Source organism: Triplophysa dalaica, chromosome 7 (assembly GCF_015846415.1).
Source record: "Triplophysa dalaica isolate WHDGS20190420 chromosome 7, ASM1584641v1, whole genome shotgun sequence".
Lineage (NCBI taxonomy): Eukaryota > Metazoa > Chordata > Actinopteri > Cypriniformes > Nemacheilidae > Triplophysa > Triplophysa dalaica.
In genome coordinates this window covers 5531279-5558143 of record NC_079548.1, presented here as the reverse complement: position 1 = coordinate 5558143, position 26865 = coordinate 5531279, and the positions used below count along the sequence as shown (strand labels likewise).

Below are 26865 nucleotides of genomic sequence, written 5' to 3'. Positions count from 1 at the left end.
CTGTGTGTCCATCTAGTGGTAAAATACAGTTTACACTTTAAAACACAAACACAACATACAGTGTTAAACATTCAAATGGCTCCTTTCCCTCCATTACTTTATATTGATTCACAAAAGTCTATATTAACACGACAATATGTGTATTTAAGGGAGTGGCTGTACTTGCTGTCGCACGAGATGTTGAATCCATACTATGGGCTGTTCCAGTATTCAAGAGATGACATCTACACACTACAGATCAACCCTGACTCAGCTGTCAACCCGGTTAGTCGACCTGATGGTCGTGTTTTGGCCCGGACCAGCTTATTCTTGTGACCCAAATTATACATAACAGAGAATCTCTTTGCCTTTCCCAGGAACACTTGTCGTATTTCCACTTTGTGGGTCGTATAATGGGAATGGCTGTTTTTCACGGTCATTACATCGATGGAGGCTTCACTCTGCCCTTTTACAAGCAGTTGCTAGGGAAACCCATCACTCTTGATGATATGGAATCAGTGGACCCGGACCTTCATAACAGCCTCGTGTGGATCCTGTCAGTGTGCTTTATATTCCTGTCTCATAGTCTTTTCTTGTATAAAATACTACACATGTCATGGCTAGTGTTATAGAAACATGTTCAATATTCACAAACTCAACTCCTTGGTAGTTAACATGTAATATTAATTTAAGAGATTTCAGATTTTTTTTTTTTAATGTTATCTCATTTAGGAACCAAACATATTTTAGATTTAGATTTGTAATGTATTATATTCAGTCGTTCATTCAATGTGAAAATAAATCAAATTAATAGAAAAATAAAATATTAATTATAAAACAATGTAAACAAAAATTACAAATTATAAATCAACATTTTAAAAGAAAATAAAAATAACTATGAAAATAAAATATTTTTAAATTATAAAAATGTATATACATTTTATATATAAAATAATATACACCGCATACAAATATATTGTTATAAATTATAAAAAAGGAATAAATAAATTATCAATATGATTGATTGTATATTACATATATACCTATATTATATAATTATAATGTTTTTTGTATTGTTTTTATGCTGCATAAGTATACAATAATTAGAGAATATTTTTTTTAATAGTTTGCATGTTTCTAATCGTGCTTTAATGTGTTTTAATCATTTTTGTTGTACGTGTGTATTTAATCACACTATAATATAACATATATCTTATATATAGAAATTACAAAATTGTATGAATATAACAATAGGAATACAGTTTCATAATTATATTATAAGTGGACAATATTTTTTTTTAAATAGTGTGCATGTTTCAAATATGCCGCTTTTTTATATTTTTTGTATGTGTATATTTAATTCTGAAAAATGTTATTAGAAATATACAGTTTATAAATGTATAATTATATATAATATTTAAAATAATGTTCAAATCATTCATTTCATAAAATAATAAAATTTGAGTGTAATTATGGAAATAATGTAAATAAAATGTTCCTAATAACATAATAATTAGACAAATGTTGTTTGAAACATTTTGCATGTTTCATACGTGCAATGTTTTAATCATTTGTTTTGTTATATGTGCGTATTTAGAGACAATGACATCACTGGGGTGTTGGATCACACGTTTTGTGTGGAGCACAATGCTTATGGAGAGATCATTCAGCATGAGCTCAAACCCAATGGCAAGAGCATCCAGGTTACCCAGGACACCAAAAAGGAATATGTCAGGTGAGCAAGCCATCTAAACCAAACTGCTTCATGCTTTCACTTGCATTCAGGCGTGTGCTTTTGTGCTGCTTCCAGATGTCATGGAGTGTGTTTTTTGTTGTTGTGTAGGTTGTACGTGAACTGGCGATTCCTGAGGGGTATTGAAGCTCAGTTTTTGGCCCTGCAGAAAGGTTTTAATGAGGTCATCCCTCAACACCTTCTCAAGGCGTTTGATGAGAAAGAGCTGGAGGTATGAGCGTCAAGCATCTCGTATACAAGCATATACGTTTGGTTTAGCTTTATTAAGACTGGTTTCTCCATTTATATTTGGTGGTCTGGTCCTCTGAGATACAAAATATTTTAAGAATGATAGTGTGGTGTGCTTTACTAACGCAATGTTCCTCTCAGCTCATCGTGTGTGGCCTCGGTAAGATCGACATCCACGACTGGAAGTCCAACACGCGACTGAAGCATTGCACGGCCGAGAGTAACAGTGTGAAGTGGTTTTGGCGGGCCGTGGAATCGTACGATGAGGAACGGAGAGCCCGACTGCTTCAGTTCGTCACCGGCTCCTCCAGGGTGCCACTGCAAGGATTCAAAGCCCTGCAGGGTATGTGATGTCACTTCCTGTACCAACGGTTTTCACTGAGCATAACTTTCATTTTGTGTAAAAACTTGGCTTTCCGGGTGCTTGAAATTACAAAAAGTTTAACGTGTAGTTATGCTTTCAAACTGGACTCGAGCAAAAAAAGTGAATTGAAATATGACTCAGTTGCGATTTGAGGATGGAGATAATGTGTTGATGTATTCTGCACTGCAGGTGCGGCCGGGCCACGTCTCTTCACCATCCACCAGATCGATGCCAGCACCAACAACTTGCCCAAAGCCCACACTTGGTAAGCACTTTAGTACGAAGATGTACCTCACCACCAGTTGCTTAATAGGACAAGGTGTTATAATAATTTCAGCTCATTTGAATTGTATTGTATTTGTTGTAATTTAATGGCTGGTGGCACTATTGAACTGTTAGTAGATTTTTCTTCATTAGAGACAGCATTTCACAACCGCTATTTGTCTTATCTCTCTTTTCATCTTAGCTTCAACCGAATTGACATTCCTCCATACGAGACCTACGACAAACTCTATGACAAGCTGTTGACAGCCATCGAGGAGACCTGTGGCTTCGCTGTGGAATGAAAGTCACTCACTAATGTTCAAAAAGCAAGCTTTCTAACGGCGGGCGCACCTGTCAATCAGCCGTCGGAAGCGGAAGTCCAAACAGGAAGGCCTCAGGAAGAGTGGATTATAGCGCAGCACTCTCCGCCTGATGCTGCTATAAAAAGTCTTTGAAAAGAAGAGAAGAAACGACTTATCTTTTCAGCTGCTAGTAACTCTTTAAAATTTAACATTTATTATAAGGATCCTCCTCTTCCTGTTTTTGTTCAAACATTGATTTTTTTAGCATTAAGACAAAAGATATTAACAGTATTTCATGTAGCATTTGTACCAACTGACTTTAAGAGAAGCGAGGAGGATGCAGACAGCGTTCCCGCATAAGCTGATGTAGAAGCACTACTGTCTTCACACCTGACGGAAGGAAGACGCCGGGGTGCAACAAAGGACCGCAAATTCTGCCGTTTCTGGACTTGAGGCTTTTCGTAGTAAACGCAAAACTGTTCTTGTTGTACAGGGTGTTGATACTCGGCATGCTGGCTAAGCGACTATAGGAATCTGCAAGATGTATTTTCTTACAATCAGGGTTTATTTAAAGCCCCCCATTTGGACTCCCCTACATTAGATGACAGAGTTTGTTAAAAAGGGAGTGAATCACCGAATTCTTATATAGGCAGGTAGTCTAGCTTTATTTTCATTTGGCATAAGAGGATGAGTTTAAAAGAAAAGAAATAAACAGATATGATATATTGACATCATCTCAGAGACCGACTGAGAAGTGCATTTAAACACAGTTCTTAAGTGTGGTCCCTAAAGGTTGACATTGGCTTGCTTTGAATGTCAAATTTCATTTTTTTAAAGAAAAAAAAAATTGTGCAGAAAATCATTTTATGATGTCATCTTATTGGTGTCAACCTTTTTTACAAATGGAAAAGTCTCAGATGTCAACGAAACCCTTTACAATTTTAAGTACGATGCAAAAGTATGCGCATGCCAATGAGATGTGAAATGTCTTCCATTTCACACAGTCTCATTACGATTTTACCATTTTAATTTTGGCCCGTTTTCAAGAAGACCTGCCATAGAAGACGACATGCAATTGTTTACCCCGCCTCGTGGAAATCAATGGAGAGTGTTGTTTGTATCACTTGTTATTTTTGTAATTTATTAATAATCCAATGTAGTAACAACTTTTTTCTACCATGCAAAACTGTCACTGGCCTTCAGTGAGCATTACAAATGATCTGCGAGGTGGACAGCTGTACTAAAGAAGAATTTTATAGAAAAACGGTAATTGCCGTTAGCTGTAAATCTTAATAGAATACAACAGAAGCATGTCTTATGTGCTCTTTGTCATCCTCAAAAATACACGGCTTGAAACATGAACTGTTCCTTCAGGATTATTCAAAATGAACTGCATCAATAAACGAATGCAGTTTTCTATATATATATATATATATATTGTTGAATGTTTCTGAGATGCTGCCTGTCTATAGCAATCCTCTATGACCATGGACTGTTGTTAAGAGTTTGCATACGCTGAATATGAGCTATACACCTTTTGTTACTTTTTTATAAATCGAGTGCAAAAAAGGAGAAAAAATAAATAAAGAAGCCTATGGATGGATCAGTTAAATATTTTGAGACGGTGCTTTGTATAGTTATAGAATATTGGTCGTATATGTGGATCACTGACTGTCACTTATCTTTAATTTAATTAGATTTGAAAGGAAAAAATACATTTTGCACACACACGCTATAATGGCTGTATATAATAGGCGAAATCTATTTACCAAACTCTTTATGGACTGAATGATTATATATTTCATTTAACTCTGGTGCACACATAAGAATCTCTTTGTCTTCATTTAATATTATTATTATTTTTACTTGTATAGGTCAATAGGCCTCCATGTGGACTGGCGGCCAGTTGACATGTTCGGTTTTCCTTTATAGCATGATTTACTGGCAACACTTCTAACTTTCATAGCTGACCGGTGCAATTGCTACATGTAACACACTATCATTTTTTGTAAGAGTGTTTTATTTTTGTGTGTAATTAGATCTGATTAAACTTGCTTTTATGACGGGATAACAGTGGTCGCCTGCTTCTGTATTACTGCACCATTGTGGAGAAAAGTGCATATACTGTGTTTGATACTCTTTTGTTTTAAAGAAAGAAAATTCTTGAATCATCTACTCAGCCTCATGTCATCACAAACCTGAGAGACACAAAACCACAGAGACATTTCTCAAAATATATTTTGCGTTCCATGGAAGAAAGTGTTTTGTGGACCCATGCAGGTAACATTAAATGTGAACTATCCCTTTAAATTGTTGTTGCAGTTATAGAATTGAAGACAGGAGAATTCTCTCCCAAACATTGTGTCCAAGCTTCACAGTTCCATTGTGATTCCAAGGAGGGTAGTTAAAAGATCGGGTTTGGAACAATGGGGGAAGAGTCCCCTATTAGAATAAGAAAGAAATTGTGCTTTATTCTGAAAGGTGTCTGAGGTGTTAATATCCCTTTTAGCAAGTACTCTAGGTGTCACACTGCATTTGACAACGATGGAGATACCCAACTCAGAGTATCGTTACCACTTTTTGGGGCTACTTTTGTAAATCCTCAAAATAAATGTTGTTAAGCCATGCTTGATATTTTGGAAGAATGGACACTTAATGTAGAGTTGTTCTTCAGTTGAAGGCAGTAGTCCAAATAAATTATCTTTTCCTTTAAGGGCAACATGGAATACCAAACACGTGTTTGGGGCAACCATGTGTTTTAAAAAACAATTTAGGTGTAGGCCTCCTCCCTGGTAAAATTGACTAGATACTTGATAAACATACATTTAAAAACGTTTAACACAGAGCAACGATTTTAAAACCACTTAAAAAAACGCACGAAAATATTGTAATGTTTTTTAATACATTTTATAGTAGTAGACACCAATGGCCCAATTGCAAAAAGCATCGTTTTTTTACAAATAGGCTGCTGTTCACCACATCATGCTTTACTTACACATACTTTACTTTCATACTTACATATACATTCGTTTTAGGCACTTCATATCATGCGACACGACATGTCTCATCGTATTAGTTTTGTTTTCAGTAGTTTTCCAGTAATTTGGTCTCAAGTCCCACGTGCACGCATGCGCAGATGCGCCGCATCTGATTGACGTCCAGTGATCTGCCCGGAAGTCCCTTCCTCTTCCTATAAAATCCGGCGAGCTTCAGCTGTGTGCGGCGCTTACAACCACGACATCGCAGCGATTACTCAACAACGGCCGACTATTATATTTTAATTTTATACTTTCTGCTTAAAATATGCCCGGATATTCAGACAGAGACCGCGGTGGCCGCGACAGAGGGTGAGTATTTTGAGTTATCGTCGAGTAAAATGTGCGTGCGTCCTCGGGCTTAATCCGATGTGGTTTCGTAAGGTTTACCGATAAAAATCGACGTATTGTATGACGTACGAACCTTTTTTCTTTAAATATTCAAATTGGTTTGAGATGGACGAAGATTGTTTAGTGTTTTGATGATAAATGGAGCAAAGTCTGTACTCTCCACTTCGGTTGCTAAAATGGCGGATCAAAAGAACGTCTTTAGCGTTTAATTTTGTAGAATGGACGTTAAATCTGTAATGCGCGTTGTGTATTTTGGTCTAGTTGAATTTCTTTATTGTTTCATTGCCTGAGAACGTTGTATTTTGCCATGCGGCTCTGGTTTTGTAAAATGCCGGCCGGTTTTTCCCTCTTGTCTCTTGCCTTGGAGCAATAAAATGGCAGCGCCTTTAAAACGTGGCGCAGAGAAAAATGGCACGATGCTATCTGAAGCCTGAGCGCCAGTCATCTATTATTCATACATTTTCCTTTGCTTACCTTGACTTCTTCTATTTTGAACGAGAAAGGAATATTTCTTAACGCATTTAGTATTTCCAGGGCGTTATTGCTGTTTGTCTTCCATCGATAAAATGCATGTAGCGAATTATCAACTTTCGTTACTATGTCAAGCTGCGCAATGGTGCCTGCGAAGTATGTCTGTTTTAAACATAATCACTTTTTTGTGCTTCCAGATACAACAGTGGTCCCCCACGTTTTGGTGGAAGCCGAAATGGACCTCCTCAAGGAAAGAAGTTAGGGAATCCAGGTGACCGGCTGAGGAAGAAGAAACACTGGAACCTGGATGAGCTTCCTAAATTTGAGAAGAACTTCTACCAAGAGCACCATGAAGTTTCTCGGCGGACACCTGTAAGCATTTTTAAGACTTGTTTTTTTTTTTTGTCCTGTGTTTGAAACCGTTTTTTAAAATGTGATTTTTTTTTTTTTGGTATTTTAGCAAGACGTTGAAAACTACAGAAGAAGCAAAGAAATTACAGTGAAGGGAAGAGGCTCCCAAAACCCATTATGAAGTTCCATGACGCAAGTTTCCCAAGTAAGTTGATGAGACATTGGGCTCATAAATAGTGAATATTAACTTTTGCAACTTGAACTGATGTGTTTTATTTAATACAGACTACGTAATGGATGTGATCCACAAACAGAACTGGACTGAACCAACCCCCATCAAGGTCAGGGGTGGCCAGTAGCACTAAGTGGTAAAGACATGGTGGGCATTGCACAGACAGGATCTGGGGGAAAACCCTTTCGGTATGATGCATTTTAATTTTTCCCTCTTTTTTAAATGCTTGATGTGCAATTGGTTTTAATGAGGTTTGATTTTGCAGTACTTGCTACCTGCTATTGTGCCACATAAACCACCAACCATTCCTGGAACATGGTGATGGCCCGATTGTAAGTTGAGACTTTTGTTTGAGCAATACGGTAACTGCAATTTAGTATCTTTAGAATGGAGTGATAATGACGTCTCTCTCGGTAGTGTTTGGTGTTGGCTCCCACTCGTGAACTGGCACAGCAGGTCCAGCAGGTGGCGGCAGACTACGGCAAAGCTTCTCGGCTCAAATCTACCTGCATCTATGGAGGAGCTCCCAAGGGACCACAAATCCGGGATCTGGAGAGGGGTGTGTATGAAGCGCTATCATTTTAAACATTTGAAAATCGCAGTCATCTTTCAAATGTTCATGTACTTAACTTTTTTTTCTACTTTCCAAAGGTGTTGAAATCTGCATTGCCACTCCTGGTCGCCCTAATCGATTTCCTGGAGGTTGGAAAGACAATCTGCGCAGATGCACCTATCTGTTCTTGATGAGGCTGACAGGATGCTGGACATGGGTTTTGACCCCAGATTCGAAAAATTGTGGACCAAATTAGAGTATGTCAAATCATAAATAATGCTTCTATAGTTTGAATGTTGTTGCTGGTTATTCACCGTATAATTGTCCTGTGTTCCTCTGCAGCCAGACCGACAAACTTGATGTGGAGCGCCACATGGCCAAAAGAGGTGCGGCAGTTGGCCGAAGACTTTCTTAAAGAATATGTCCAGATCAATGTTGGTGCCCTTCAACTCAGCGCCAATCACAACATCCTACAGATTGTTGATGTTAGCAATGATGGAGAAAAAGAGGACAAGTAAGCGTTTAGTTTAAGATCTTCAATGAGTTTCATCTAAAATTTAATTGACTGCTGTCTCGATGCATTACCGTCTAGTTTTATCGGTCTTAAAGTTTTGTTTTAGTGTAATTGACCTATGATGAATCTTTCCAGACTGCTGCGCCTTTTGGAGGAAATTATGAGTGAAAAGGAGAACAAGACTATAATTTTTGTGGAGACCAAAAGAAGGTGTGATGATCTCACCAGGAGAATGCGCAGGGATGGGTAAGAAACTGCTCGCCCATCTGATGACAATGTTTTCATTGCAGTGAGGATTTAATTTGCATTATCTGCTTTGTAGGTGGCCTGCAATGGGTATCCATGGAGACAAGAGTCAGCAGGAAAGGGACTGGGTCCTCAATGGTATGCGTTCACCACCTGGTTCCTTAATCATTAACTTGTACTTGTATATGTGTAATGACAAAGTTGAATCTAATCTATTTAACTGGTTCGTTTGCATAATGTAACTGTCTTATTTTTTTTTTCTTTAAGAGTTTAAATTCGGCAAAGCCCCCATCCTCATCGCCACAGACGTTGCCTCCAGAGGCCTAGGTTTGTTCTTGCCTTATTCTCGAATTGTATTTTATAAGTGGTAACTTGTCTTTTACTATTACCATTTACTTTAAGTATTGCTGCTATCTTTAACTGCTGTGCCTTTCTGAGCCCCTCTCACCTGAAGGTGGAGTCTTGGAGGCAGGACCTTGGCATGACACATCCAGGTTCACCGGAGGGGGTAAGGAGCTCCTCTGTGGAGTTCTGCCTGTCTGCCAGCCAATCAAATTGCATTCAGGGGTGATTGGAGCTCTGTGTTTTGGGCGTAGTGCAAGTGGCCCACAGGGGTGACAGCATACAACGGAGAAGTGTGGCACCGCTGGGTGGTCGCACTGCGTCCAGCTAGCAACTGCTCTCGTACAACAGATTGAACTGTTGTATTTACATTTTCCCAGCCCAGAGTTTTTTGACCTCTACTATGCTATATAAGGCCGTCATTGGTAGGACTGTTGTCTGAGGATTCTTAACATGAAGTGCTTACAAAAATTTGGCATGCTTGTTATTTTACCATTTTTTCACAACGAGAGCAGTTGCTTTAATCTTCATGCCTCCGCACCGAATGCGATTACCCGGCTGGTTGATGCGTTCCCTCCTCGCTGGCTTCAGTCATGTCGAGTCCTGCCAAAGAGAATCATTTTTTTCAAGTGAGCACCGGTTGGTTGGAAAGCTTGCCTCTACTGTAGAATCAAATTTAAGCCCTTAATCTGCCTCGTTTTTGAGAGCAAGTTGAGTCTTGGCAAGATGCAGCAGTTTGTCTTTTGAGGAAAGTTGAGGAGTTCAGTACACATTTGTAGCGAGAATAGACTTTAAACGGGACTATTTTTTGTCATTTGGACCTCCTGCCTTTCTAATGAACCTGATATTAACAATCCTTTCCTCAGCGTGGTAAGTAGATGTCCCACAATTCATTGCTTCCCTTGCTAACATGTCTTTCCTGGCCGCTGTGGCGGCGTGCCTTTCCGCACGCCTCTGTTCCTGCCATGGCGCATCCGTTTGTTTTAAACAGATGTTGAGGATGTCAAATTTGTCATTAACTATGACTACCCCAACAATTCTGAGGACTACATTCACCGCATTGGCCGTACTGCTCGCAGCCAGAAAACTGGGACAGCCTACACGTTCTTTACACCAAACAACATGAAACAGGCACAGGACCTCGTCTCTGTCCTTCGCGAGGCCAATCAAGCCATTAACCCCAAACTCATCCAGATGGCCGAAGACAGAGGAGGTAAATCCAATTGGTGAGATACAAGAACTGTGGTTTAATCTGCAGGCAGTTTTCTCATTTCACACCCTCTCTGGGTTTCTTCTTTGTTCCACTCCCTGCGTCGATCTAGCAGTGTTTTCATTTTGATTTTCTTTCTGCAGGTCGTTCAAGGGGAGGTCGAGGTGGAGGGTTTAGAGATGACCGTCGTGATCGCCACACTGGCGGCAGACGGGATTTCAACAGCTATAGCCAAGACGGCCGCAACAATGACTCTTACGGACAGAAGAAAACGTTTAACAGTAAGCCTCAAAACGGGTCTAGCAGTTACAACAGCGGTGGAAATTTTAACGGGGGTTACGGCAGTAATGGACAGTCAAACTTCGGTGGTGGCGGTCAGCCTAGTGCCTATGGAAACCAAGGTTATCAGAGCCAGCAGTTTGGTGCCAACCAAGGGGGAGTTCAGAATGGCATGAGCCACCCCCCACAATTCCCCCCCTTTAACCCCCAACAGATGCCACAGTCTATGCCCTTTCCCATGCCCCCTCCTGCATTCCCACAGTAAACGGAGTTGCATTTGTTTCTCTTAATCTTTAATTGTTCTGTTTATCACTTGTGTAACTTTATTTTTACCAAGCAGGGTTCAAAATGTACATGCATCACAATATAGAGTCCCAGAGTCTGCTGTGCAGGATTTTTTCATTTTCCCCTTTAGTTGTGTTTTTTCAGTAACTTAATTATTTTGTACTATGTGGAGTTAACCACGAAGGATCCATACCTGTAAAATGTCAAGGGCCGTTTAAGGCTATTGCATGGTCCTCAAATAAAATTATTAAAAACCATCTTTGCTTCAGTGTCTTGTTTTGGTTCATTAGCTAGGGTTTAATTTGAATATTGAATTCATTGACTATTTTTCACATTGATAACATTGTTGAGAACAATTGGCCCCTGCAAGCTCTGTGGTGTTTAAAAGAATAAGTCACTTTGGCTTTACCTATCAAAAATAAACTTTTCGGTGATATGAATGTGTTCAAAGCAAAACCTTTCACGTAGGGAACAATGCAGACGATTCTGAAATTAAAGCTTAATGTGTTAACCTGTGTGTACTTTATAATACAATGGTTGCCAAGACACAGATGGGCTCTGTGTTCCGAACAGTACTAGTGTATAAGATGACTTTGATTTGATTGCATCTCAGGGCAAGTAGATGTGGACAGGTGCGCCGTGTAGGGGGGAAAGTTAGGACAATTCCGAGGACCCATGACTGACAGAGGCCTCCAAAAATAGGTGGAAACTAATAAAATTATCAAACCATTTTATATTTATATAATACAATTAATAATCTGTTTTAGGCAGTAAAAGTTCATCTCCATTGACCAAAAAGTAAACATCCATATTGACCGACCACCCCCGTATCTGCATAAATGGTTTGGTCCTGCCTTTGCGCTCTGTTAGTGTTAGTTTGTCAGTAGATGCGCCTGAACAGAGGAAGGAAAAAGGAAAGGGTGTCAAACCATGGCCCGCGAGTTCCCCTTTCCTGCCGAGTTTAGCACCAACTCTGATAAGACGCCTGAAGAGGCTACTCCGTGACTTCAGGAACAGACGCGTTCAATTTATGTTGGGCTGCGCAGATTGTTTGGCATATGGCATTAAAGTACCGCGAGAGCCATTCAAAATGTACGTCGCAATCTGCACTTGAATCTCTTTTGCGGAACTTGATGTCTTACGATGATAGATTTGCGCAGCGCTGCATTAAGTTGAACGCATCTTTTGTAAAGACGCTGATTAGCTTGTTCATGTGTTTTATATGAGAGTTGGAGATAACCTCTGCAGGAAAATGGATCTCGCAGGCCAGAAATGAGAACCACTGGCCTGTAGTCTGTGAGTGGTATTAACCGGTTGGCTTAATGTACATAGTGAAATAAGATAGCTAGCAACGGACTAGTGTAAGCCTACATTTAATCACAATTTAATCAGTGCAGGGAAACGTTTAGCGGTATAATAACCCTGGTGTGGAAATTCCATTTTACAGTTCCACTTTATTTTCTTGTTGGCATTGCAGTAAAAAAGTAAAAAATCTGCCGTTTTCATTGTTTTGAGAGGATGGTGTTAATTTATAAGTTTGTAATAATTATAATAATAATAGTTCATAATTTTGTTAGGAGAATTTTCAATTTTATCAAATTTTACAATAAAAATACATTGAGACTGTAAAAAAAGCCTTACTTGCATGCATGTATTAATTACCAGCAGTAAATATTGTGCTAGTACTAGTATTGAACTACAAGAAGCAGGACAGTTGAAAGGCTTTAATTAGAGTTATGTAAACCTTTTGATGAGACAGTTAGGTCCTAGATATGTGGGGACAACAGCTGCGCAGAGGGGGGCCCATTTGATTTTCTGTCATGGGGCCCAAAATTCCTGGCAGCGCCCCTGGATGTGAATAATAGGAAGTTGAATAGGAAATATTTGTGTATAACCTTTTGACGAGTGTTTGATCTGTATGTGCTGGCTTGATAAAGTGAAACGTTAGATAAGGCCAATGTAAACTCAAAAGCCTGTGTAGACCAGTGGCGTAGTCAGTATCACAATAGGTGCGCCCAGAGAAAATCAGGTGGCCGAAATTAAAATCCATCTTAAATTCACAACTTCACCTGTATGAATATTTCACCGTTTAATCCGAATATATTATTATAAACAGCGCAAAGAAAATAGCGATATGAACAGCTTCAGCATGATGGCCTTACCACGCGCGCGCGCCCATCCGACAGACGCAACGCCACCATCAGCAGCAGGACAGGAGTGGATAGTACAGAGGACATTGAAAACTATGCTTGATCATGTCTGAGCTGCCCACTAAATTGCGTAAAATGAATAAATCCTTGAGTAAAAGTCGGGTCTTTTAGGCCGGCTGCGGAGAAAACAATACGCGTTCCTCTACGGCGCGGAGGTTGCAGGTAATATAGGCCTCCAGCCATGTTTTAAAGATTGCTAAGCAATCAAATTGATACTATTTTTGTGTTGATTATTTTGAAGTAATTGCAACTTTAAATCTGCATTAAGAAGCAAACGACGTCACACTCTTTTAGTTTCAGTTCGGGTGCTCTACTTAACAGATTTATTTTAATTGGATGCATAACTTTTGCTCTCTCAATCTTTTTAACCTTTATTAGGCTATTCACGTATAACCTCTACAAATAATCGCATAACTGAAAAAAGGAGAAACGTGACCTGCGTCTTTATTACAAACAAAACGGGAATACATGCTTTAAACTTGCTCATCTCAGTACATAGATGGATATATTTGATTATATGGCAAATTAGAAACAAGAAACAATACAATTTATTTTATTTTATTTTATAGGTTTTTGTGATAATTGGAAAATATTTAACCTATTAGGCTACCCTGCAAGGGATCTGACTGGATGGGCCTGACCAAGCGCATGTCAAGACACTTGGAAGTCAAAAATGAGGTAATGCTTGTAAAACCGTGACGGATGATTTTGAACTATTCCCAGAAATATTTGTATTTTTTAAACATTTTTGATTTTAAGTCACATGGTTTGCTACATTGTCGGTAAACTTTAAAGGTTTGGCTAACTCATACATTGAGTTAGATAAATAATTGCCTTAAACAAGTTAATTTACTGACAGACTATGAAGAAGGAAAAGTTCATTTTTTCTAATTCATCAAAAAACGCACACACATTTATTTCTAAAACCGCTCTCATCACGCTCGACTCATCCAGCAGTTATTTCCGCCTTCTTTCATATGATTGGCTTCTATGGAGAATAACCCCCGCCTTCTTTCATTTGATTGGTTGTTTCCAGCTTTACACCGCTGAGGCAGATCAGTAGATCTGGAGTCTTCTTACAAGGTGTTGTAAATGCCGTTAAGTCTACCAGGTAAATATTTAACGATACGCACCTTGCATCATCTTATCATTAAAGTTATTTGTCACGCTTGCAAAAAACACTGACTGGAAGGATATATGACTGAGACACGGGGAGACAGAAAAAAACAGACGGTGGGCGTCGCATTATAAAAAAGTTACGCGCATTGTGGTCTTGATTCACAATCATAGCTCTCTGAGGTTGAGAGCGCGCACGTCTGCGTGTGAGCGCGAAGTTAGTTCCTGCCGAAGCGAGTCGAGTGCACAAACACGCATAAACGTCAGACACTTTGACTGAATCTAAACGATGCGAAGAGCTCACTGACGTTTACATGAAGAGGTAGTGGGGTGGTCACACCTGTCCGCCAGGTAAGACCCTCGGGAGCAGCGTCAAGCTGTTATCCCTTTCCGCTTCTTTTTAACTGTGTCGTTGACGTAAAGAAATTGATTCCTTTTGTGCGCCCAGCAGTGGGTCATCCTTACTCTTTTACTTGTTAAATGGCTTAATAAGAGTACTTTATAAAGTCTGTTAATACGTTAAAAATGACGTGAAACAAGTTACGCTCCGTAGCAAAAGTTGTATATGATCGGTTAGGTTTTGGGTCATATTGTTTTGTATTATTTACACTTCAGTCTAGTTTTGTAGGCTGTTTACACAGAAAGAAATCATTTTTACACCATATGTGTGCATGCATTAGATTCTTGTATCCGAAGATAACAGGGTGAGAATGTGTACATTTTTAATCATGTGGTTTCCTGGATTCAAACCCACAATTTTGTTAATGCTCTACCGCTTGATCCAGAGGAACAGGTTTAGTTTGTCTTAGTAATAGGGCAATTAATCGAAAATAATCGAAATCGTCCATTTTGTCTTCAAACAATTACAAAAACAAAAGAATCAATGTACAACGAGTATTGTGCCACGTTCCATTCGGCAAGGATCCTCTTTTCAGCAGTGGTTCAGCTGTGCTACTTCTATACATTTATTTTTCAGTTGAATTCACGGTTAAAAAGCCAATGTTAATTAATTAAAATGTTCTATGTTGTTCACAAGTTTAGGAGTAATCGTTTTAAATAAATGGGATCTCAAGATTGGCCAAAATAATCTTGATTAAGATTTTTGTGATAATCGAGCAGCCCTACTAAATAACACAAAGACGTGTTTATGTCATGTCTGTACAGTTCCATAATTATAGGGCCATGCCCTCTGTTCACAGACACCTGACCCAGGCTATCAAGGTCTTCCTTTCCAGATTGGTGTGTTGACTACTGTCGATCGGTCAAGCAGGTATTAGCCGAACAGTTGACAGTAGCTGAGCTGAAAGGGTGAAATGAGCGTCAAAGAAGATTTACATTTAATGATTTGCTTTTACAAAGAAGATCTATCCTTTAGCTTTCCAGATTATACATTACAGCATGTTGTACCACAGCATGTTGTAAACTCTCTAGTATTTAAAGGAAGAGTCCAAAAACATCACATCGACCAGTCCCTCTATAAAAAGAAGTACTGCCTTAACCACAACAATCCCAAAATAATAGGATTGAAAGCTTCTTTGAATTTAAAATATCTTCTGCCCTTATTTCCCTAATGATATTCAAATGACATCCACCTCAGAGATTGGGCTGGGTGTGGTATTTAATGAAATGTGGGGAGTGAAATTTGTTGTTTTGGCATTCACGAGTTTATGCAAAGTGATGCTTAAGTGCAGTATTAACTTTACATGCTTGCGCTAAGAGAGGTTGTGAAACAGCAGAAATCGCACCACAAGGACACTGAATTTGTGGAGTAACCTGCAATGTTTAACCCGAGCAAGCAGAGGATGATAAAAGTCATAACAGACTTAAATCACCGATCCATCCTGGCAGCGCACAAATACAAAATGAAGACACCATTCCAAATTTCTAGATGTATTGTGTATCTATTATATATTTTTTGTGATCTATTATTTTAACCTATATGCTAAAATTGATCCGTTGTTCAAAACTTCAGACTGACCGGTGTATTTGTGCTTTAATCACTTAAATCACTGTAATCTATTCCTGAATCCCTTATGGTCCAATTCCCTCTCATCTTGCACATCTGTCATATGCTTCATCAGAATCCTCTCTATTGTGTTTCCTGGTTTCCACAAGGCACGAAACCAGCTTTCTTCCTCTTTTTCTATTTCACTGCGGTTTGTCACCCTTTTATTTGCATAACAGTTTCTTATGTACAACATGACACAGTTCTGGATGTAAGCTCTTGCACCTGTGTGCTTGACTATTTTTCTGGCTTTAATCATTGGATGCTCCCACCCCTCAGGCGTTCAAGCAGAACGACGAAAGACAGAAATAAATCTGTTTCGAGATCAGTTTCAAAAATGCGATTACACATGGGAAACACCTGAAAGTACAAGCGAATACTCTTGGCTGTTATTAGTGGAGTTTGTGATCTTCAAGTATGCGGTCGTTAGGATGCAACTCTTCTCTGCACACAGATGAGTGTGTACGGTTTTGGGATAAACGGTACAGTGCTACAGTGCATGACAGCGCAGGATTGCGGGTGTGCTGAGTCTGTGTGTGTGTGTTCCCAAACCAGGAGAACAGAGCTTTTGTACAAACTGAAAACAACATTGACATTTGAGAATTGAAGGATCCTTGGAGAAAAGAATGAACCATTGTGCTTCAGGCATAGGTGCCCTCGGAGAAAACACACACACACACACAGACACGCACACAAACATGAACACACACATGCATTTATACACAGTTTTAGAGAGGAAGGGAAAACAATGGAATAAATGGAAGATGAAGTTTCTTTATTTGAATTGGTCAAGCGTGAAAAGCCTTGATATTTAGTATAACAGCTATGAGGGACTTTAACAGGTTCTATCACCCACTTTACTAGTTTGCACACAAAAAAATCATAATATGTGGACTGTCTGAATCTTTAAAGGGGTCAAATAACAGCAGCTAAAACATTTTTTTTTGTTTTAGATGTAATGTAATGTGTATACACGATTTTAGGTTAAAAACGCTGTATTTTCCACATACCGTGCATGTTTGTATCCTCTTTGCTCCGCGTCTTTGAAACACGCTGATATTTTACAAAGCTCATCGCTCTGTAAAGCGAGCTGTGCTATGATTGGCCAGTTAACCAGTCGAATACTGTGCAAAGGAACTGTAGCGCTTCTTACCATATTCGGAACGTCAGGTTCAAAAGCAATTGTACTGAAAGGTGAAACAATATCATCGGTACTTCCTTTTATCAATTCAAGCCCGAATCTGATACGGAAAATGAAGATGTATCAACTTTGTCACCGCGACATAAGCAGGAAAGAATTGGTAAGGTTTTATTAAAAATATGTTATGTTACATAGTTAAAAACTATAGCTAACTGTTTAACCTTTTATATACGATATTATAAAGTCAATAAAAAACAACCATATACATTATACAGAGTTTGTGTGAGAAACAAGCTCGCATTACAGCAGGGAAGGGTAATGGAGTGCATTGGCCCTTCTTGATCAACCAGTGTTACGCCACGTCTCGTCTCGACTCAACAAAGACAATAAACCGCATTATAAACAAGGCGGGACGAGTGCCTTGAGGGAACGACGCAGGGCTGGTGTAGCGAGTGAACACGAGTGTCAGCTGCGCATTGCACCGGTCTCACATCTCTCACGGAAGAGATCGGAAACAAAATGACAAGCGACATGAGTGTACGAGGAGAGAGGACCAGGGCTGGACATTATGTTTGGTTTCATTATGTTTGTGTGGCCGTAAGTCGACCGTGAGGGAGCTGACGGATTTTACATCGTTTTTTTTTTTATTATTAAAAGTCGTTTTATGTTCGCCGGTTCCTTCTTCCGTTTTAGGACTTTGTTTCACTTTGCTCATCAGCTGAATTTGCAAATGTAACCAAACATTTTGTCTCATCTTTTGGCATGGCAAACAAAGAGTCTTTCTTTTCGCAACGAAACACACAGCGTCTCCACGACATGGCTGCGGCAGTGACGATATAATTTGATTTACAAGTACGCCCACTTTTCTTGCGCTTAGATTTAGGCGGTATTAGTCAGGTCATAACTGAAATGACGTAGATTTGTGGGGGTGTGGTTGCACGAGGAGTTTCAGGCAGGTCTGGGGGAGAGTTCGCTTTTAGATAGAATGCATCTTTTGTTCCGACACCATGATCTTTGCAATTTTACGTGTCTAAAACATGCATGGGCAACTTATAACACACCAGAGACAGAGAGAAACACATATTACACACATGAACCCTTTAAAAACGAATGCTGTTTCTGTTTTAAAGGACTGCAGTTAATACTAACATAAATTGAGCCTGAACAATCACAGGTCACAACCCACACTTTAATTCAGCAAGGTTATAATTACTGTACTTAGACTATCATTTAGGATTTGCTATTATGAGTTTCTATTATTTTAATATCTGTCACTGACTTATGAAACCTGTCTGCAATAATAAGCAACACAAGGTTGATCTGACTAACTTTGTTTACTGTGTTACAGAATTTAAGAAAATGACACCATTTGAATTATGTTCTATAGGGCTGCAACTAACAATTAGTTTAATAATCGATTAATCTATTGATTATTTTTTCGATTAATCGATGAATCGGATAAACAAACAAAAACAAGAAAAGCATTCATTTCCAACCCTTTATTCAAAACAGAAATAAAATCTTCCGAAAGTGCACAAACATGTTGCTCCTTGATCATCCCTGAGCTGTTATAATAATAATAATTTATAAAAAATAAGGAACAATTCAAATCAGAAAATTTAGCAGGATTTGTTTGAATGTCAGAAGTTTGTCTCTAAACTACACTGCAGACGCACACACTCTCACAGGACAGTTTTGTCTTAAATCAAGATACATTTACTAGACACATGAAATAGCATAAGAAATTATGTCTTGTTTTCTGAAAAAAACACCTCAAAGTTAAGTGATTGTTTGCTTAAAACAAGCAAAATTATCTGCCAATGGGGTAGGAAAAATAATCTTAATGAGATATAATCTCAAACAGAAGTTTTAAGCATGACCTAATTTTCTCATGCCATTTTTCTTGTCAAGTAATCTTGATTAAAGATTTTTTAGATATTCCGACTGGAAAAGAGACAAAATTACTAAAAACGTGTCTTAGTCTTGCAATGCAAAGTGCAAAGTAACTATACCAGCCCTGCTTCACTACTGTTATTAACCAGCTAACGCTAACTTGTCATGCTTGTCAAGATGGATAACGAGTACACACCCGCACCAGGGACATTACGTTCTTCACTTCAACACGGAACAAAAGTAGGATTCTGTAGTGACTTAACCTGCTGTTGAACTCCCTTCCTCCTCATCAAAGACTCAAACATATTTGCGTTTTAGGTGCTGGATCATTGCCGTGGTGCTCCCGTGCCATGCCATGTCGCTTTAACATATTTTGCAGTTAACTCACTTTTTCTGTTAATTTAGTGTGAAACAGGCGGACAAGTTTGAGGAGTTTTGGCTGCGGTAAAGGCATCTTCTTGAGATCAGGGGATGGTACATACGAACAAAGACTCGGGGAGTAATGGCTCGGCGAAAGGTTCTGCATCTGGTGGGCTGTGTATACTGAAAAGAGCAGGTCAAAAGAATGTCTGAAACTGGAAACGTGTAAAAATCATGGCTCATCTGGCTTGACATGGGTTTAGGCGTGTTGCGTCTCTGTTGTACTGGAGATTTTTGTGATCATGAGAATGAAAAACAGGTGACTCCACCCCTCTAGAGCCCGGGTCGAACAAAAGATTTATTGGAAATCCTTATTACCATCGGGGAACTGAATTGAGAGATTGTCTGGGAGACAAACCAGCATATTTCTGATGGGTGTTGAATTAACCACGATGACCTAAGATGATTGCGATTCCAGCACTAAAAGGTTTATCTCCTCTTCATGGCAAACACTAATTTGCAAATTTCACTGGACCCGTCTGGAATTTTACGCTTCGTCTGCTGAGAGGAAGGCCCAGAACTGACAGGACTTGGTAATGGACTGGAATATCCTTTTTCAAGAGGTTGCGCTGGCGGCAGAGAGCCCCGGGGATTAAGTTTCTGGCAAACCCAGAATCAATGAGGGCTGTGAAAGTGAGAACAGAATCAGATGTGGACAGATAAACATCAACATGTAGTGGAAAGAAACAGATGCACACTGGATGTTACTCATCACAGCGTGTTGGAAAAATGGGGCATGTAGCTCGGAGATGCCCCGATGCACTGCAATACAAGCATAGACCCTGGATCAACCTCCTTTGCAACTCAGCATTGGGTATACGGGTATTTCCAATCTCTATGGGCTCATCCAGATCGTGGGGAGCAGGATACCGGGAATTCTTTGGTTGACGAAAGGGGTTAAGTTGACTCTGCGCACTCATATGGAGAAGCTCGGAGAGTTGGAATCATCGAAACTGGCGAGGTGGACTTGCAACTTCTGGTTAAATCCATGTCGGTAAACTGTGATCAGAGCTGGTTCATTCCACCCACTCCCAGTGGCTAGTGTGCGAATCCTGTTGGCAAAATCAGAGACGGATAAATTTCCTTGATGAAGGGAATATAATTGTGCGCTCATGATGAGTCTCCAATGCACCGTCCGAAAACCTTGTGTAGATGTTCCAAAAACCTGAAGAGAGACTGTACGAGAGGTCCAACTTGAGTCCAAAGGGATTCAGACCAGTGTAGACCTTGGATGCGTCGGTGCGGAAACAATGTGAGGTTTGCTGTAAATGGAGTGTACTGGAGAATGAATCCGTTACACTATTTCGCCAGACCAGAGTAGGGAGCTAGTGAGACATTGGGACTGGATGAGACTGTGACTGAGGAGGCGGTGACAAGCTACAGGTGTGGGTGACTAGGAATATGGGGACAGTGAGCGGAGTGAGGTGATAGCCTGGCGATTCCATGAGAGATTACTGTAATACTCTGTATATTCGAGTTAGCCAGGCGGCCTTGGCACGTTTACAGGCTGTGCAGAATGCAGTGGCTAGGCTGTCAATAGGTACACCCAAGCATGAGCACATCCCACCGACTCTGTCCTATCTTCAATGGTTGCCAGTTCGTTTCCGTATAGTATACAAACTTTTACTGTTTGTTTTTAAATCCTTAATTGGTTGAGCACCAACGTATCTTGACGTATCATATATCGGCTTAGTCTTTAAGGTCTTATGATCAGTTACTACTAACAGTGTAACAAGTTCAAAGAAAGGAAGGAAGTGGACGGGTCTGCTTTGACTGCTGCTGACTTTATTTATACTTAAATACAACTAACAAATGAAACAACCGCACACAGGTGCTTCAAATAAATGTCCATCCACAGATTCTTTTCTCATATCCTTCCTGTTAGAAGTCCATGTCTCTCTCTTCTCGCTTTGCTTCTCCGGGCTGTTTATACGCTCCTCACGCCACTTACTGTATTGCGATATAGATGTTTCGTCATTTGCACTTGCCTCATTTACTCACCCCTCGTCTCCCAGCTCTCTCTCCCGCTGCAGACCTTCTCGCCACAAACAGTTTGCAGATCTATATTCAAACTGAAGGGCGATCACGCTTTTCCTGTTGCGGCTCCAACACTATGGAACGTGCTACTGGGGAACATTAGATCAACCAGTATATTTCTATTTTTAATACAACAACAGTTGTATTAAATTGTGCTTGATAAATACATAAAAAACAAACAAACAAAGATATGTATTGCCCTATGTGAAGTTTTTATTGTAACAAATATATATCTGTGCAGTTTTAGAATACTATATTGGGGTAGGAACTGTGAGGGAGGGGCTTCAAAGTTATTGTTATGAAAAAAGGGAGGGGGGCATACCTTTACAAACCACCTTATGTTTTTCATCCGAAAAGAACCCATTGTGCAAGTAGATCGTAGCAAGGCCTTAAGCTGTCGCAGTCTTTCTTTGTTTCAACACATGCATTGAGATCAAATCATATCAACAGATGCAAGCCTCTACCTGCATGCCGCCTTCTGTGAATGTAATGTGAGTCAATTCCAGCTTGTTGATTTAGCATATGATTCACTTTTAAATGACTGAATCTACCCCGGGCTAAGAGTGACACAAAACAACCCAATAAATCAAAACACAAAATAATTTTACTAGACAAGACATGAGCCCACAACAAAACCGGTTAGGAAACATTGTCACGCAGTGTTATGCAACTAAATGCTACGATTGGCAGAATCAAGCATTCACTAAAGGGACAGTGTTAGGTTTTGAGGGTGTGTTATATGGAAGGCACATATATGTTGACTCTTGTTTGGCAGGAGTTAAGATTAGCAGTGTAAATATATAATGTTAAACTAAATCGTGTTGGTACAAGTGACTGTGGAGATGAACAACCCACATGATGCTAAGGTAAAGAGTTGTGAATAACATGCTGTTGTGTGTAAATGTTTGATAGGCCAACATGCACTCAGGCAACAAATGTGACTTAAGACTGTGAGACAAAAGCACAGTTCTATATAAATATCTCTAGTTAAATATGAATCGAACACGTAATGGTGTAACCACGTAACAGCAACCCAGCAACATAACAAATTCCTGTTATTTGTGACACTTAGAAAGTTTTTCAAAGGTACCAAAATGGATACTTATACTTTTCAGCGACACTTAAAATGTATCAATGTTATTACATTTTCATAACTTTTCTGTGGTATTTTTGCAATTGCTTTTAATCGATACTAGTGTTGTTGACTTTGTTTTAAGATCTTGTTTAATATGCTTCAACAATAGGGCTGTTTAGATTTTGTTTGTCTCATGCTTTTGGAGAGGTAGTGAACACAGTTTATCACACTGTGGGTTTTGTGGTTATATTTGGAACTGTAAACACTCAGGAAGTTGAGAGTTGAAATGCTTTTAAGTCACGCTAATGTTGCAAGTAATTCTGCAGATGTCGTAAAAAAGCCCTCACTCACTTAGCTTCCCCAAAAAGAAAATGTTTTTACTCATCATCATGTCATTTCGAAACAAAAATATACTGACCCTTATTGACTTCTATGTGATACATTTCTGAAAAATATCTAAATCGTTTTTATTAGTTCTAATGAACTTAAATTGTTTTAAATAAAAAATAATTTCAACCAAGCATTGATGTTTCAGTGTATCCTGAAGAATTTGTTGTGATCTCAACCTGTGTAATTTAGCTAACTGATTTTTTTTCTGTTACAGGATGAGAATAAAAAAAATTAGGTGCTGCCTGTTGTGCATTCTAGGGCTTTGTTTCATATCCTTCCAATATTACTACAAAGCTTTGCACAATATTCCATTGCTGCAAGAGTTTTCTTCTCCATCCTTACACCTAAATAGCCTAAAGATGGTCGGCAGTTTCTTCTGGAACGTGCCGGATATTAACTTCTACAAGCACCACTTAAAGGTAATGATGCAGAAGACAACGCTTTAAAATGTAATTCAACGCTTTAAAATGTAATTCAACAAGTGAAGTTATTTAAACAAAATTATTGTTAAAACTGTATAACGGTAAATTATAGACTACTTTGAATGGAAAAGGTATTCCTTTTCAATGTATTTCTTCTGATTCTCAGAATGTAAGGGGATCTTGAAAATATAAGTCAGGAATCCAAACTGAGTTTATCAATACATTTCTCTCCAAATAGGCCTTTGTTGAATCAAGCGTTATCCAATCAGATTCCACTGTTTCAACGGAAAAACTTCACAACCAAAGATTTGTTCTCCAAGACGATCACACACCCTTTTTCGTCCGCACAAAATCTGGAGCAACGTGTTTCCGCGAGGGGACCAAAATGGGTGAATCTGCATCGCAGCGCATCTTACTTCATTATCACGGAGAGGACAACGCCACAGTCAAGAGGAGGGCGAACGCGGATCAATGTACTTGTCTTCAAGGCTGGCACGGCCCTCACTGCGGCATACCTACAATCGTCCAACATTCAAACCTCCCAACCAAGACGAGATTAACACCCAGAGCAACTCCACGTCGAGTCATCAATGCCATCAACATTAACCACGAGTTTGACCTGCTACACGCTCGATTCCACGAACTTGCAGACGTCGTGGACGTGTTTTTAGTTTGCGAATCCAATTTTACCGCTTATGGTGACCAGAGGCCTCTTTACTTCCAGCAGCAGCTCCAAAACGGAACCTTCGATTATATTAAGCACAAAATCCTTTACATTTTCCTGGACCATTTTCCAAACGGCGGCCGCCTTGACGGCTGGATCGCAGATGATTACCTGCGCACATATTTGACCAAAAACGGAATGTTGCGTATTCAAGGCGCAAAAGCGGACGATATTTTTGTCATAGATGACGCGGATGAAATTCCTGCACGAGAGGGAATCCTGTTCCTAAAACTGTATGACGGCTGGACCGAGCCGGTCGGGATCCACATGCGGAAATCGCTCTATGGATTTTACTGGAAACAGTTTGGTACGCTGAACATCTTGTCATGCTGCACGGTAGCCATGCTATCTAAGGTTTACAAGAACGATGGGATTCTTCTTCGACGCCGGACGTATTATACGATGCCAGGATTTCGGGAATATGAGAATTCCACTGGAAAGATTCTTGTGCCGTGGGCCATCGGGAGCCCAGTTCATTACGCTGGATGGCACTGTTCATGGTGCTTCAAACCAGAAGGCATTTATTACAAACTTATATCGGCCCAGAACGGAGACTTTCCACGCTGGGGCGATTACGGCGAGAAACTCAAGTTACATTTTATTAAAAAGCTGATACAGACAGGCGGCTGGTTTGATGGGTCATTACCAGACTATCCACCTACAGATCCCAAGGAGCATATGTATGCCCCAAAACACTTGATGGACAACTATGAAAAATATCGTCATTTGTTGGAGAACCCATTTGCAAATCTGGATAACTGACCACTTCACTAACTGTTTTTACCCTAAAGGTTATTCACTGTGGTACTATCAAAACATTGCTCTACAGACAACAATGCTATAACCAATGGGGGTCGGACGCAGTTTTATTCTTTTTTTAGAACTTGTAACAGATTGCACATACCGGAAATTTATGACCTGATGATATGAGGTGAAAATATTTTTTCATGATAAACTATGTGAACTCTAGGGAAAAAGTATGTCAATACTTTAAAGATATAGGGCATCCAAACATGAGAATTTCGGTCATCATTTACTCTTGTCGTTTCAAACCTGTATGACTGTCTTCCGTAAAACATAAAAGATATTATCAAGAAAGTTGATAACTGAACGGAAAACCCATTTATTTCTATTTTATGGACACAACACCAATGCAAGTGAATGAGTGTTTTTAACAACATTCTTAAAAATATCTGCTTCTGTGTTCTGCGGAAGAAGGAAAGTCATAGATGATTGATATGACAAGGGGGTGAATTAATGATTTTTCATCACTTTAATGCCTTGGTGATGTTTGGTGTGGCTTTTATATTTCTAGCAGAGGCAAACAGAGCTCATTAGGGTTTCATCAAACAGTGCCTATACACAATATGTGCATTATCTCTATGGGTAAACATTTGCTGAGGAATTGTTAAAGGAAACTAAACATTCTAGGTATTATTGTGCATACGTTGCTACTTGAGTCAAAGACGCTGAGATTTTCACTCGAGAGACTGTGAGACTGTGAACAAGACAAGAGTGTTCTTACGGGTTGTATCATTTATCTGTTTTTATGGTTTAATGGATAACAAACACGAAACGGCAGCAGTACAAGTATGTTGACATTCCACTGATTTTCCTGATTATATATATATATATATCCCGCTTCTTATGGTCTCAAAGTTCATTCACTGCAGGACAATCATAACTGATGATTAAAAGTAAGTGCAAGTATCTGTGGCTGATGGGACGCAAAACATTTTTAAGTGAACTAAAAAAGTCTGGATTAGTTTTAGGTTTGAAAATTGATTTTAAACATGTATATTGGTTACATTTAATATTTTTTATCCAAAGAATCTTAAAATTGAGAGAGCGTTTAATACTGTCAAAGTACTGAACAATAAGTGTAGTCAACAATTTAAAGTTACAAAGTATTAGTCAAATACACTGGCTTCTCATTGGAAACAAAATTGCATATACATTCACAACCTACTTAACAAACATAAAGGGTGGGTCTTTTGTATTCATTGTCAACTGACTGAGTTGTGAAATGTGTAACGTGGAATGTGATGCCAGTTGAAAAGATAAAGTTATTTTTTTGAGATAAAAGATTTCGACAGCAAAACTTTTTTGAAAGAATGCTATTGAGTTGTGCACAAAAGACCAGGAAGGTGCATGAAAGAGGTATGGGTTAGATTTTATTTTTAAATTACCATGCCAACTCCTTTCATTTGTGATGAATGATGGATACACACTCTCAACAGTGAGCAGAATATTCACTCAAACCTTTATTGTGATCTGCTCTTCTGTTCTGCTCCACTATAAAACCCCCATGTGCCTTAGTAGAATATACTTTGTATAATAATGTTCCTGTTTTCGATTAATAAACAAACAAATCAATTAAAATAATGTCAAAAATTATGGGAATAAAATCGACTAATTTTGGTTGTTTAGATTTTTAATATTTTGTTTGAGTCATTTTAATTGAAGTAAATCCAACTCAATTGTATTATGTTAAACCCATTTAAATTGGTCTAATTAAGTCTACTTATATATTTTGTGTTGAGACTACATAAATCATTTTGTAGATGTATGATATTAGTCATTACAGTCACATCATTAATGTGTTATGTAACTGTGCTAATGCTAGTACAGAGACCACCAGTCTCTTCTTTGAATTGTATATTTCAATATGAA

The 26865-nt window shown here is 39.1% G+C and overlaps 2 protein-coding genes and 1 pseudogene across 3 annotated transcripts; all 3 read left to right on the top strand.

Moving 5' to 3' along the window:
• The first annotated feature begins 75 nt into the window (after positions 1–75).
• Positions 76–4506, top strand: LOC130426587 (E3 ubiquitin-protein ligase SMURF2-like). Its single transcript, XM_056753444.1, has 7 exons — positions 76–264; positions 357–535; positions 1577–1714; positions 1823–1943; positions 2102–2303; positions 2514–2589; positions 2791–4506. The coding sequence occupies exons 1-7, from the start codon at positions 76–78 to the stop codon at positions 2888–2890; spliced, it is 1005 nt and encodes a 334-aa protein (XP_056609422.1). The 3' UTR covers positions 2891–4506.
• A 1591-nt stretch (positions 4507–6097) lies between these two features.
• On the top strand, positions 6098–11016 carry LOC130426588 (probable ATP-dependent RNA helicase DDX5; annotated as a pseudogene).
• Positions 11017–14026: 3010 nt separating this feature from the next.
• On the top strand, positions 14027–26623 carry LOC130426576 (beta-1,4-mannosyl-glycoprotein 4-beta-N-acetylglucosaminyltransferase-like). Of its 2 annotated transcripts, none has more exons than XM_056753431.1 (3): positions 14027–14080; positions 23261–23465; positions 23707–26623. In XM_056753431.1, exons 2-3 carry the CDS (start codon positions 23262–23264, stop codon positions 24952–24954), a joined length of 1452 nt encoding a protein of 483 aa, XP_056609409.1. In that variant the 5' UTR covers positions 14027–14080; position 23261; the 3' UTR covers positions 24955–26623. The 2 variants fall into 2 exon arrangements, with proteins under 2 accessions (XP_056609409.1, XP_056609408.1); XM_056753430.1 differs by lacking the exon at positions 14027–14080 and adding an exon at positions 14087–14436.
• Positions 26624–26865: the final 242 nt, after the last annotated feature.

Bases quoted from the DNA above. Each gene is read 5' to 3' on its own strand.
- LOC130426587 (XM_056753444.1), top strand. From the start codon at position 76: ATGGCTCCTTTCCCTCCATTACTTTATATTGATTCACAAAAGTCTATA. The intron at 265-356 runs GTTAGTCGACCT...TGCCTTTCCCAG, and splicing joins CTGACTCAGCTGTCAACCCG to GAACACTTGTCGTATTTCCA. The intron at 2,590-2,790 runs GTAAGCACTTTA...TTTTCATCTTAG, and splicing joins TTGCCCAAAGCCCACACTTG to CTTCAACCGAATTGACATTC.
- LOC130426576 (XM_056753431.1), top strand. From the start codon at position 23,262: ATGAGAATAAAAAAAATTAGGTGCTGCCTGTTGTGCATTCTAGGGCTT. The intron at 23,466-23,706 runs GTAATGATGCAG...CTCTCCAAATAG, and splicing joins TCTACAAGCACCACTTAAAG to GCCTTTGTTGAATCAAGCGT.